Source organism: Pristiophorus japonicus, chromosome 14 (assembly GCF_044704955.1).
Source record: "Pristiophorus japonicus isolate sPriJap1 chromosome 14, sPriJap1.hap1, whole genome shotgun sequence".
NCBI lineage: Eukaryota > Metazoa > Chordata > Chondrichthyes > Pristiophoridae > Pristiophorus > Pristiophorus japonicus.
The window spans coordinates 119,279,672-119,293,086 of record NC_091990.1 but is presented as its reverse complement, the minus strand read 5'-3'; the positions used below and the strand labels follow the sequence as shown (position 1 = coordinate 119,293,086).

Genomic DNA, 13,415 nt, shown 5'->3' with positions numbered 1-13,415 from the left:
AGATAGGATTAATGAGCTTGGGTTCAGAATGCCAACTGAAATGTGAATGGATACGGAAGGAAGTAAGGTTACATTGCCATGACAAGAGATTTAGAAAGAGACATGTCCTGGTTACAATCAAAGGTCTCCATACTCTGCTTTCTATCAGATGGATCAAAAATTGTTACATTTAGTACCTTCATGTCATAATAAAATATTACAATATCTAATTAACTAAATATTAAAACAAATGGAAAACTGTATTTCCAGTGAAATTGAAAGATGGAGATGGAAACAAAAAAAAAGATGCTTCATTTACTTATAGCATTTGCAGCCTGACTCAAGCAGACAGATTTATGTAATTACTGTCCATCACAAAGAATGGTTGAAGCCAAGATCAAGTCCTATAAGCCGCAGTTCACAATCTAATTCTGGTTCATCCCATTTTGTCATTCTATGTAATTTCTGTTTTATTAAATTTCAGTTCATGATCATTTTTTTTTTTTGCATGATTCGGTTCAATAATTTTTTTTATTTTGCCCCTCAATATTTTAGCTTCTTCCCTTGGCTTTCTTTCCTTTCTGTACTGTTTATTTAAAACTTATGTTTTCCATAGGGGTCATGTTAAGGCACATCAGGAAAATTAGTGGTAAAAAGGGATGTGCTATGCATGGACTGAAAGCCGATAAACTCCAATTAAGCTTGCGAAGCACAGGCAAGGAAAAAGATTATTGGCAATGGCAGTTTTATTTGCAAACTCCATTTTTAGTGTAAACACCATAATTATTTTTTTTCCAATGTCCTCACAACACACCAACAGAGCAAGCAGCTCACAGAAGGAGGCTATTCAACCCAACAAGCCTGTAACAGCTCTTTGTAAGAGCTATCCAATTTGTCCCACTCCTCTGCTTTTCCCCCCCATAGCTCTGCAAATTTTTCCTATCCAAGTATATATCCAATTCACTTTTGAAAGTTACTACTGAATCTACTTCCTACACCTTCCGAGCAGTGCATTCCAGATCATAACTCACTGCATAACAAAATGTCTCAACTGCCCCAATATCTTAACATGGTACATCAGTCATTGAAAGTTGGCATGCAGGTACAGCAGGCGGTGAAAGCGGCAAATGGTATGTTGGCCTTCATAGCTAGGGGATTTGAGTATAGGAGCAGGGAAGTCTTACTACAGTTGTACAGGGCCTTGGCGAGGCCTCCCCTGGAATATTGTGTTCAGTTTTGATTTCCTAATCTGAGGAAGGACGTTCTTGCTATTGAGGGAGTGCAGCGAAGGTTCACCAGACTGATTCCCGGGATGGCAGGACTGACATATGAGGAGAGACTGGATCAACTGGGCCTGTATTCACTGGAGTTTAGAAGAATGAGAGGGGATCTCATAGAAACATAAAATTCTGATGGGATTGGACAGATTAGAGGCAGGAAGAATAAGGTTAAGGGGTAAGCCATTTAGGACCGAGATGAGGAGAAACTTCTTCACTCAGAGAGTTGTTAACCTGTGGAATTCTCTATCGCAGAAAGTTGTTGAGGCTAGTTCGTTAGATATATTCAAGAGGGAGTTAGATATGGCCCTTATGGCTAAAGGGATCAAGGGGTATGGAGAGAAAGCAGGAAAGTGATACTGAGGTGACTGATCAACCATTATCTTATTGAATGGTGGTGAAGGCTCGAAGGGCCGAATGGCCTACTCCTGCACCTATTTTCTATGTTTCTATGTAACCTGGTTACTGACCCTCCTGCTAGTGGAAACAGTTTCTACATAGTTACTCTATTAAAACCCATCATCATTTTGAATACTTTTATATCTCCCCATAACCTACAGGGGTCTAAGGAAAACAATCCCAGCTTTTCTCGACTCTCCACATAACTAAAGTCCCTCATACTTGGCATCACTCCAGCAAATCTTCTCTGTACCCTCATCAAGGCCTTGACATCATTCCTAAAGTGTGGTGACCAGAAATGGTCACAATAGTTTAGCTGAGGCCTAACCATTATACACTATTGCTCTGTTAATAAAACCAAGGATCCTGTATGCTTTAAAAAAAAAGTTGGCCTGCCTCAAGGCCTCTGGCAACACTTGTCTGAACCAGCTACTAGAAAATCTATAGGATTGCCCCGGGGCATCTTTCCAACAGTTCCCCTTCTTTCCTGTGCAGTTTCCAACCTTTACCCTAAAAAATATGTCAATGATTAAGAACTGCTCTGGGATGGAATATATGAGAGAGATAATAAATTATTATTCTCACTGCTAGTGTGACACCACTACTAGATACTGCAACACGATAGCAGCAGAACATAAGAAATAAGAGCAGGAGTAGGCCATTCGGTCCTTCGAGCCTGATCCTCAACTCCACTTTCCTGCCTGATCCCCATATCCCTTGATTCCCTTAAGAGTCTAAAAGCAAGAATATCCTTCCTTAGGTACGGAGACCAAAACCGTACTCCAGGTTTGGTCTCACCAAAGCCCTGTACAATTGCAGCAAGACTTCCTTACTCTTTGCAATAAAGGCCAACATACCATTTGCTTTCTTAATGGCTTGCCATACCTGCATGTTAACTTTGTGTTTTGTGTACAAGGACACCCAAATACCTCTAAACACCAATATTTAATAGTTTCTCACCATTTAAAAATATTCTGCTTTTCTATTCTTCCTACCAAAGTGAATAACCTCACATTTCCCCACATTATATTCCGTCTGCTATCTTCTTACTCAATCACTTAACCTGTCTATATCCTTTGCAGACTTTGTCCTCCTCACAGCTTACTTTCCCACCTAGTTTTATATAGTCAACAAACATGGATACATTTACACTCGGTCCCTTCATCTAAGTCATTAATATAGATTGTAAATAGTGGCGGCCTCAGCACTGATCCGTGTGGCACTCCACTATTAACAGCCTGCCAACCTGAGAGCATTCCTACTGTTTTCTGTCTTTTAACCGATCCTCTATCCATGCTAATATCACCCCAACCCCACGAGTTCTTATCTTGTCGAACAATCTTTCGTGTGGCACCTTATTGAATGCCTTTTGAAAACCCAATTATACTACATCCACTGGTTTACTTTTATCTACCCTGCTAGTTTCATCCTCAAAAAAAGTAAATGCCTAATCAGATGATGATTTTAAAAGTGCCCTGTTACCATTTCCTTAATAAAGATGGATTCCAGCATTTCCCCGCCGACTGATGTCATGCTAACTGGCCTGTAGTTCCCCATTTTCTCTCCCTCCTTTCTTCAATAGCGGTGATCCATTTTCTACCTTCCAAGCCGCCAGGATCATTCCTGAATCTAAGGAACTTTGGAAGATCATAACCAATGCATCCACCATCTCTGCAACCAATTATTTTAGAATCCAATTATGCAGAGGAGAGATGCAGAAACCAGGAATATTCTTATGCTTGTGTATCTAACAGATTGCTTTCATACTGACATCACAAAATAGAAAACTGCTTTTGTCATTACAATAGAGCATCGTAGGCATTCAAAACCTAGCTGACTGAAATTGGACAATTTCATATTTGCAAAGTTCTTCATTGGAACACAAAATACTATAGAAGTATCACTTCTTTACTAACACGGTGCACTTGTTCACAAATGCACTACAACTCAGCACTAGCACTGGGAGATTCTTATGGTGAATTCCAAACCTTGGGTGTGAAATTGGGGTGGGCCAGCGTGCATGAGTTAAGTTCCCTTGAAATAAATCTAAATGAGAATCAACCCAGGCCACTCTCAAATATTGCCTAATATCTGGCTACAGATCAGATTTGGGAGTAACCTAGTCGTCCACCAAGAGCTGAAGACTAATAGAAAGTGCACCTGCAAGGGTGAGAGGCAGGCAAAGGAAATGTAGGCAGGAGAATAAAGCTACAAAAATGTCAGGAATTATTTGCTATGACTATTAAATGACCAAGACTAATTTCTCCTTATTCTATGCATTACAGTAGAGCATCTGTTGATGCTATGAAATAACTGAACACCACAATCACTTTTGAGCTTCAATATTTACCATTACTTTGTTCTGATGCCTCAATCATGTCAGGATCCAAGGCTGTACTCACAAGCAGCTCCACATAGTTCTTAAATGTTTCCTTCATTGTTCTGGTATTCAGGAAGCGAGCTACATATGGAGTTGTTACAGGCCGTTCTAAAATACACAATAAATATCGATAATGTATTAAATGACTACATTTTTAGACATGTATTTAAATACTCATTACTAAATTGGTGTTTGTTCAAATGTATTAGCATGGCATATAGAACATGGTATGCAAAACCATTGCATGTAAATCATTTTATATAAATGGACCAAAATCAAATTGTGCTTATTTAATGCACAAATATATGAAGGAACTATATGCCATAATGGAACCTGCCTTAAATCATGAAAATATTTCCTGAGCATTTTTCAGCAACCTACTGATTATTTTCCAATTTAAAAATGGTAACCCTTAATGAAAACAAATTTAGTATGTGATAATCTTGGTATCCTGATTATTATAAAATAATGAGGATGGTAATTTTAGGAAAACAGGTCAATGAAAATGATCGCTTTATAAAAGAACCACTAAATAAGTAAAACATTTTCTTTAACAACGTATATTAATAGCTCTACACCTCAAACCAGTACATTTTTATATTTACATATTTTGGTTACTTCTGAGTTTGAAGTGAGGGCTAAAGAATGGACTACTTTTTGGATGTCAGGTACTCTCTGGAAGGGTACAACATTACCAGATGCAGGAAATACTTCCTTTACTTGTTTCAACAAAGTGCCTTAACTCCAACTCGAATTTGACACCCCTGCTGCACGAAGATGAATTTTTCACTTCCACAGTAGATGGGCCATAATTTGCGACCCCGACGGGTGCCTATGTGCCCATAGGGGCCGTGCAAGTTCTAGATTTTCACGCGCAAAGCACATGCATGAAAACCCGGAACTTGCGATCTGTTAATAATCTTCTTGACAGATCCAACGCATCCCCGGGAAAAGGGCATCCGCGGGCAGAGAGTTGGGATATTTGCCCAACTTCTGCCCAGTGAATGCCCGTGAAATTCTTACGTCTGGTAAAAGCAGGCAAGTTTATTTTTAGTCCCGTTAAAACATGTAAATTTATTTTTCAAAAAATTAAATATGCGTTTTAAATATTTAATTAAATACCATTTTAAATGTGTAATGTTTTTTAAAATGTATTTGAATTGTAGATGTATATTTGAATTGTAGATGTATGTTTTTTAAAATGTATTTGAATTGTAGATGTATTTTTGGGGGTATCCCCATTCATACTTATGGGGTTTCCGGAATCCCCGGGGATTGCCTTCTTTTATTGGTTGGGCCGGCCCACGTGTGCCCGTGGGCCTCTATCCGCGGGTACCCAGAGGCGCCCAAGACCGCGAGTCTCCGTACCTCCCGGAACACCAGATTAGCGGGCATTTTATATATGGATTGGAGACATTTCCCCACGGGAAGCCTTTGACCGCAAATTCAGGGCCGATATGCTTACAGCCCGAGTGAAACTGCCAATTTGTTCAGTTATGCAGTCAACTCACATTAACCTTCAGATTTGAAATCATATCTTATCTGGGATCTATTAAATAGATTCCAGAGGTGGAAAGCCAGGCCCCTAATTAAATATTAGTCAGTGATAAAAATATTGTAGGAGTGAAGGCAAAAATGTGAAAATAGTTATAATGGAACCTAACAAAATTTGGATCTTGTGAACTGTTCAGACTGATATCCCAGAGGCTCAATATGCTTGATTAACGAAATAGAATCTAACAACCCCATTCTTATTACAATGAAAACCAATGCCTTCAAAGCAGAAAGCACTAAAGGAACAACTTTAATGTATAATTATGTAATCCAATTGATTTATAATAATTAAAAATGCAGATTTAAAAAAACAAATATTCCCATTTATTAGTTTCTTCCCTGGAACCCTGTGCACTGTCATTTCAGCTTTTAAATAATGGAGCAGGTAAACATATGCCGAAGAGATCCTTTTGCGAATCCATCCATTCATGAGAGCATGATCGTTAAAAGATTGATCACAGATACGGCTCAGGATCTGGTTCTTACAAATAATAAGCATGGTTTTCAGAATATGGTAGTACTAGGACCTCTGGGGAAAGGTGACCGCGTAATTACTAAATTTAAGATTATGGGGCAAACAGCACAGTAAGGATCAGGACAGAATACAACTAAATATAAAACAATGACGGTAAGCTAAAATAAATGAGATGCACTGCTAAGATATTTTGGTTGATAATTTTCTTTTTTAAATACACAAGACAAATACATAATCAAGAAAATAAATATACATTAAACTAATCCCCAAAAATGACTAAGTCCAGTAATTGAAACAGGATCAAAAATAATCCATTCAAAACCTACAAGGAGAAAGGAGGAAGCAACTACTTAAAAGGAAATCTATATTCTCTCAAAAAAAAATCAAGTTTCCTGACAGCATGGGGAATCCAGAATAAGGTGTGCCTCTTGGGTAGTGCCAATTAGGTCAATTATGGGAAGCTGCCAATGCAATTCGTAGCAGCTCCATTATAAACTGACCAAGAACAGCCCTAAAGCCACCTAAAATGTTAGGAAGTCTGCAATTTGCTGGGATCAGCTGGCCCTTGAAGTCCCTCCCCTCCATCACTGGTTGCAATCTAGGCAATCCAAGATAATCTATAACATCGCCTAAGTGGCCTACCAGGGAAGGAGACATTCATCAAGGCTCTCCATGTTGGAAACAAAACACATTTTCAAAAAAGTTTAATCGGTTTCCTTTATAAAAACCAATAATGCTAAGAAAGAAGTTAAAATGTTTCACATAAAATAAATTAATTTGAAGTGTCGGCAGATATGGCAGCTACTTTTGCATAGCAAGATCCGACAAACGAGTGGAATGACCAATTTATGTTTTTCTATATTAGCTCAGAGAAAAACACCAAAACTCCAAGAGAACTCAACTGTGCTCATCTTTGAACAGTACCATGCATTCTATGTCCTCCTAATCCACCAGAAATGGGCCTTGGTTGAATGTAATATTCAACATTGCAGTCCTTGGTACAGTGCTAGAATGTAATATGGGACTTCTTGGATGGTCATTCTCAATCTTCTGACACAAAAGCAAGATGTTACTAGCTGAGCCAAGTTGACACTCGCCAAGAGGACAAACGTACTCCCCATAAACTTTCCTTCTCTTTAAATAATTGTTTCTTAGAATTATTCACCAAGAAGGATGTGCTAGCCAACAGTTGGAGCACAATCAATATACTAGAGATTTTGAAATCGGTGTGGCAAGGTACTTAGTAGACTAAAGGAACTGAAGACTAACAAATCCGCTGGGCCAGATGGGGCATATCCGAGGGAGCTTGTTGAAAATTCAGATCTACCATAGATGTCTTCTCAGGTTCAGTGATGTCAGTTACTTCCATAAGCTGTCTCACACTGCCCAATTGCTATTTGCACAATATTACAAGCTAGACATATATTAGCAACTCCTTGCAATCCAAGCCAGATATTAGTGTGATTTGCTTGAATGCTTCTTCAATTTCTCCATAGGTGGATTGTGAAAACACTGGTAAGTTAAGTCCTGGTACATAATAAGCTATTTTATTTTACAGTTAAGGTGAATCATACAGAACGGTCGTAACGACCAGATTCACTTGGGTCAAACATAATAATAAAAAATAAAGAGCGTACCACATCTCCCCACATGGTCATAATTGACTGAAACACGATGGCTTCTAATTATCCTCCAGCATTTCTCACCTCTTCAATCTCAGCTATGGCTCTCAGTTTTCCCTTACCAAACCTGATTGGTCACAGCCGACAAGTTTCAAAAAGAGTCCATCTACTTATTTCCCTGTGCCTCTCTCTTTATCTCATGTCTGTACAGACAGGGATCAAACGGTTTTCCAGCACAATGTTTGTGAGGTGCTTTGATTAACCAGACAAGCTAATGAATTGTTTAGTCTCTGGGGAAACAACTTCCATCTGTCACAGAAAGCATCTTACACCCGTCGACAACAGACTTTTTTCCAAATTTCCTTTTCAGAGCCAAGTACAATAAATGTAGAAAATTAGCTGCAGCGGCCTCCACCAATAATAATGTGCAAAAGCCATTACTGGTTCGGCCACAAAACCAAAAAAGTCTAGCAGGAGAAACAAACAAAGTTGGGCATCAAACAAATTTTATTGAACTCCGTTAAGAAGAACATGCAATTTATATAGCACCTGTCATAACTTCAGGGCATCCCAAAGCTCTTTATAGCAACTTCAAAACCCACAAACAGAAATTTTAGTGATGTTGGGCAAGAGATAAAATATTGGCCAGGACACTGCAGAGAACTAACTCCCTGCTGCACTTCAAATGATGCTAGGTGATCTTTTACGTTCAACTGAGAGCAGATGGGGTCTCCATTTAACTTCTCATGCGGAAGACGGCACCTCAGACGATGCAGCACTGCACTAAAGTGTCAATTTAGATTATCTGCTCAAGTCTCTGAAGTGGGACTTGAACCCACAACCTTCGGACTCTGAGGCGAGAGTGCTATCACTGAGGCACATAATTGAGCCATAAGATCAGAAGTTCCTAGATTTAATTGCTGATCTTTACTGAGTTAGGATGGGGAAAAATTGGCTGATGTTCCCACTACTGACTGCTGTCAAATTACCCTGCTGGAAACTGCAGGGAAGTTTCTTCATTAAATTGGATTAGTATGTATATATTTTATTGGAATAAAATTATAAAAAGATAGTCCAGAGCAACAATACAACAATTCTGGAGCAAAAATGTACTTAATTCGCAAACCTGATTTTTGCTGAGGATTTTTGACCGTCCTTCCCTGTGTATTCACTTTCGAAGGGAATCCATTGTCTGAAGAAGAAGGCATGTGTGAAGTCTTGTTCAAGAACCATTTAATATTTTTATTTCCACCCCTCGCCCCCCACACCTCGCCTCCCCTTCCGTTCTGTCAGTTTCTTTCCTCCCTTCCTGAAGACATTGGCATTTTGCTGGAGTACAGTTCCATGAGCACTAGGCACCTCTTTTTTCAATTGAGTGACAAGAGGGATCTTGCTGAATAATTTTTAAGTTAAGGTGGCGTGTTAAGTCTTTATGGATAGTCTGTTTTAAACAAAATTTTAACCTTTAATTTCCAACACAGAGTTCCTGATCTCAATGTGGAGAAGCACACCCCTACCCCTACAAAGAGAATGAAGATTAAAAAAAAAAAGCAAATATCTGTACTAGTCTTGCACAAATCTTAATGGATTGAGAGATTGGAAAATGCTGCCTTTTTGAGAGTGCAGGATTTTCAAGGGCTGAAAATTTGATTACCAGCATATGAACAAGTACCTTTATAATTTGAAAAGTTCTCAGTTATGTCAAAATGTTGGCAGCCTTGGAAACTGGGTTTCAGTATTGGAAACTGCTCCGTTATCTCCAGGACCTGGGTTTAATTCCATTCCAGACTGTTTAGATGAAAGTGTGCCAGCTATACAGAGCTGAGAAGAGTTTGGTTCTCACGCTATATCTTAGTGGGCATGTAGAACTAATTGGCAATACTAGGGAAGGATCCCGGACATGAGAAATGGAAACATTTGTACTGGTACAGTAGTGCTTTTCTGAGCTTGGCAATAAGGAACTCTGTTGGAGCTTTATTCTGCAGCTGTCTGTGCTATAGTTGGCAGGGCTTAATACAGACACTGATTGGGGAAAGTTTTTCCACTCCCAACTCTGGCATCCTTCACCTCAAGTGAAAAAAGTCAATTTTTAAAAAATAAAATGTATTATCTTATTACTTATATTCAGTTATGAAAAAGGCAAATGAGAAATCAAAATTTATATAATAGTTCCCCTATGTTTCAGGAGTCAAACAAGACCTGAAATCAGCCAATTGCAATGTATATTCAATTATGCATGCTGGATTGGTGCTGTTTTGAACTTGTTTGAACATGTGCAGGCTATCTGCCAGTTCTTCATTTTGTCAAATGACAGCATAACCTGATGCAGATTTCTGATTGAATGGCCTCTCCCCATCCCCCTTTCCATTCTGAACCCATATATAGCACACTTCAATGTAACAAAAGACTGCATGGAATTAAGACTCCTTTGTGATTTCTACCTAGTAGTTCCTTGCAAAATACTAATTTAAGCATGGTTTTGAAGATAAAATTACGTTATAACAGCTATGGGGAAAGTTTTAGCAAATTAAACATTTTAATATAATAACCTAAATGATTAATACTGAAAAACGCAGAACCAATCTTGGTTCCTTTTCAGAGATGACACCATTTAGAAATGGACTACACTCACAGTAAAACCCATTAAAGAATCAAATAAAAATAAAGAATTGTAATAAGACCATACCATCTTCATCATCACTCTGAATTTCAAGAGAAGAGTCCGAGTGGGATGAATAGTCCTCCTTCAGCCATTTCTTCCGTTTTTTAGGTGGTGGTTCAGCCTTTACCTTTACTTGTTTAACTTGTTTAACTGGCCTAGCTTTGGATTTTGTTGATGAACCTTTAGGCGCTGCAGAGTTACTGACAGAGACTTTATGACTAGAACCCGTCCTTGATTGGCTATGCCTGAAGACAAAGATACAAGAACATAAGAAATAGGAGCAAGAGTAGGCCACACGGCCTCTCGAGCCTGCTCCGCCATTTAATACGACCATGGCTGATCCGATCATGAACTCAGGTCCACTTCCCTGCCCGCTCTCCATAACCCCTTATCGTTTAAGAAACTGTCTATTTCTGTCTTAAATTTATTCAATGTACTGGCTTCCACAGCTCTCTGAGGCAGTAAATTCCACAGATTTACAACCCTTTAAGAAGAAATTTCTCCTCATCTCAATTTTAAATGGGCGGCCCCTTATTCTAAGATTATGCCCTCTAGTTCCAGCCTTCCCCATCAGTGGAAACATCCTCTCTGCATCCACTTCGTCAAGCCCCCTCATAATCTTATATGTTTCGATAAGATCACCTCTCATTCTTCTGAATTCCAATGAGTAAGGGCACAACCTACTCAACCTTTCCTCATAAAAGTCAACCCACTCATCTCCGAAATCAACCTAGTGAACCTTCTCTGAAATGCCTCCAAAGCAAGTATATCCTTTCGTAAATATGAAAACCAAAACTGCACGCAGTATTCCAGCTGTGGCCTTACCAATAACCGATATAGCTGTAGCAAGACTTCCCTGCTTTTATACTGCATCCTCTTTGCAATAAAGGCCAAGATTCCATTGGCCTTCCTGATCACTTGCTGTACCTGCATACTATCCTTTTGTGTTTCATGCACAAGTACTCCCAGGACCTGCTGTACTGCAGCACTTTACAATCTTTCTTCATTTAAATAATAACTTTATCTTTGATTTTTTTTCCTACCAAAGTGCATGACCTCACACTTGCCAAATTTTTGCCCACTCACTTAGCCTGTCTATGTCCTTCTGCAGATTTTTTTTGTGTCCTCCTCACACATTGCTTTTCCTCCCATCTTTGTATCGTCAGCAAACTTGGCTATGTTACACTCAATCCCTTCTTCCAAGTCGTTAATATAGATTGTAAATAGTTGGGGTCCCAGCACTGATCCCTGCAGCACCCCACTAGTTACTGATTGCCAACCAGAGAATGAACCATTTATCCCAATTCTCTGTTTTCTGTTAGTTAGCCAGTCCTCTATCCATGCTAATATATTACCCCCAACCCCATGAACTTTTATCTTTGCAGTAACCTTTTATGTGGCACCTTGTCAAATGCCTTCTGGAAGTCCAAATACACATCCACTGGTTCCCCTTTATCCACCCTGTTCGTTACATCCTCAAAGAATTCCAGCAAATTTGTCAAACATGACTTCCCCTTCATAAATCCATGCTGACTCTGCCTGACCGAATTTTGCTTTTCCAAATGTCCTGCTACTGCTTCTTTAATAACGGACTCCTACATTTTCCCAACCACAGATGTCACACTAACTGGTCTATAGTTTCTTGCTTTTTGTCTGCCTCCTTTTTTAAATAGGGGCTTTACATTTGCAGTTTTCTAATCTGCTGGGACCTCCTCAGAATCCAGGGAATTTTGGTTAATTACAACCAATGCATCCACAATCCCTGCCGTTACTTCTCTTAAGACCCTAGGATGCAGGCCATCAGATCCAGGGGATTTATCTGCCTTCAGTCCCATTATCTTACGGAGTACCACCTCCTTAGTGATTGTGATTGTGTTAAGTTCCTCCCCCCGCTATAAGCCCCATGACTATCCACTGTTGGAATATTATTAATGTCCTCTACCGTAAAGACTGATACAAAATATTTGTTCAGAGTTTCTGCCATCTCCCATGTTCCCCATTACTAATTCTCCGGTCTCGTCCTCTAAGGGACGAACATTTACTTTAGCCACTCTTTTCCTTTTTATATAACTATAGAAACTCTTGCTATCTGTTTTTATTTTTCATGCTTGTTTACTTTCATAGTCTATCTTCCCTTTCTTGATCATTTTTTTAGTCTTCTTTGCTGGCTTTTAAAAGCTTCCCAATCTTCTATCCTCCCACTAGTTTTGACCACTTTGTATGCCCTTGTTTTTAATTGGATACCGTCCTTTATTTCTTTAGTTAGCCACGGATGGCTATCTTTTCTCTTACATCCTTTCCTCCTCACTGGAATATATTTTTCTTGAAAGTTGTGAAATATCTCCTTAAATGTACATCACTGTTCATCAACCATCCTACACTTTAATCTATTTTCCCAGTCCACTTTACCCAACTCTGCCCTCATACCTTCATAGTCTCCTTTATTTAAGATTAGTACGCTGGTTAGAGATCCAACTTTCTCACCCTCCATCTGAATTTGAAATTCAATCATGTTATGATCACTCATTCCAAGGGGATCCTTTACTAGGAGATTGTTTATTAATCCTGTCCTGTACACAGGACCAGATCTAAGATAGCCTGCCCCCTGGTTGGTTCCATTACATACTGCTCTCTATGAACTCTTCCTCAAGGCTACCCTGACCAATTTTATTTGTCCAACCAATATGGAAGTTAAAATCACCCATAATTATTGCTGTTCCCTTTTTACAAGCCCCCACTATTGCCTGGTTTATGTTCCGACCAACAGAGTACTGGTTGGAGAGTGAGATGGGCTCAGGGGACTCCTGTACTACCTGCCTAGTCCTCTTCTTCTGACCCTATCTGCCTGCACACTCTTAAGCTGTGCGGTGACCGCCTCTAGAAATGTGCTATCCACGTAGCTCTCAGTCTCGCAGATGCACTGCAGTGACTCCAGCCGCCGTTCAAGCTCCGAAATGCAGAGCTCGAGTTGGTGCAGCTGGAGACCCCTCCTGCACAGTGGTCGTTCCGGCTGCAAAGCATCCAGGATTTCCCACATGCCACAGGATGTGTAATCCATGGGACTGAG

The 13,415-nt window shown here is 39.5% G+C and overlaps 1 protein-coding gene across 2 annotated transcripts in view; it reads right to left on the bottom strand.

The window, feature by feature from the left end:
- qser1 (glutamine and serine rich 1) overlaps positions 1-13,415 on the bottom strand; it is a 199,044-nt gene that overhangs the window by 17,346 nt on the left and 168,283 nt on the right. For both annotated transcript variants that reach the window (XM_070899553.1, XM_070899554.1), the window contains exons 8-10: positions 10,373-10,593; positions 8,813-8,878; positions 4,006-4,143 (exon numbers count right to left, since the gene is read on the bottom strand). In XM_070899553.1, the coding sequence (XP_070755654.1) occupies positions 4,006-4,143; positions 8,813-8,878; positions 10,373-10,593 (425 nt within the window). The remainder of the gene's footprint in view (positions 1-4,005; positions 4,144-8,812; positions 8,879-10,372; positions 10,594-13,415) is intronic.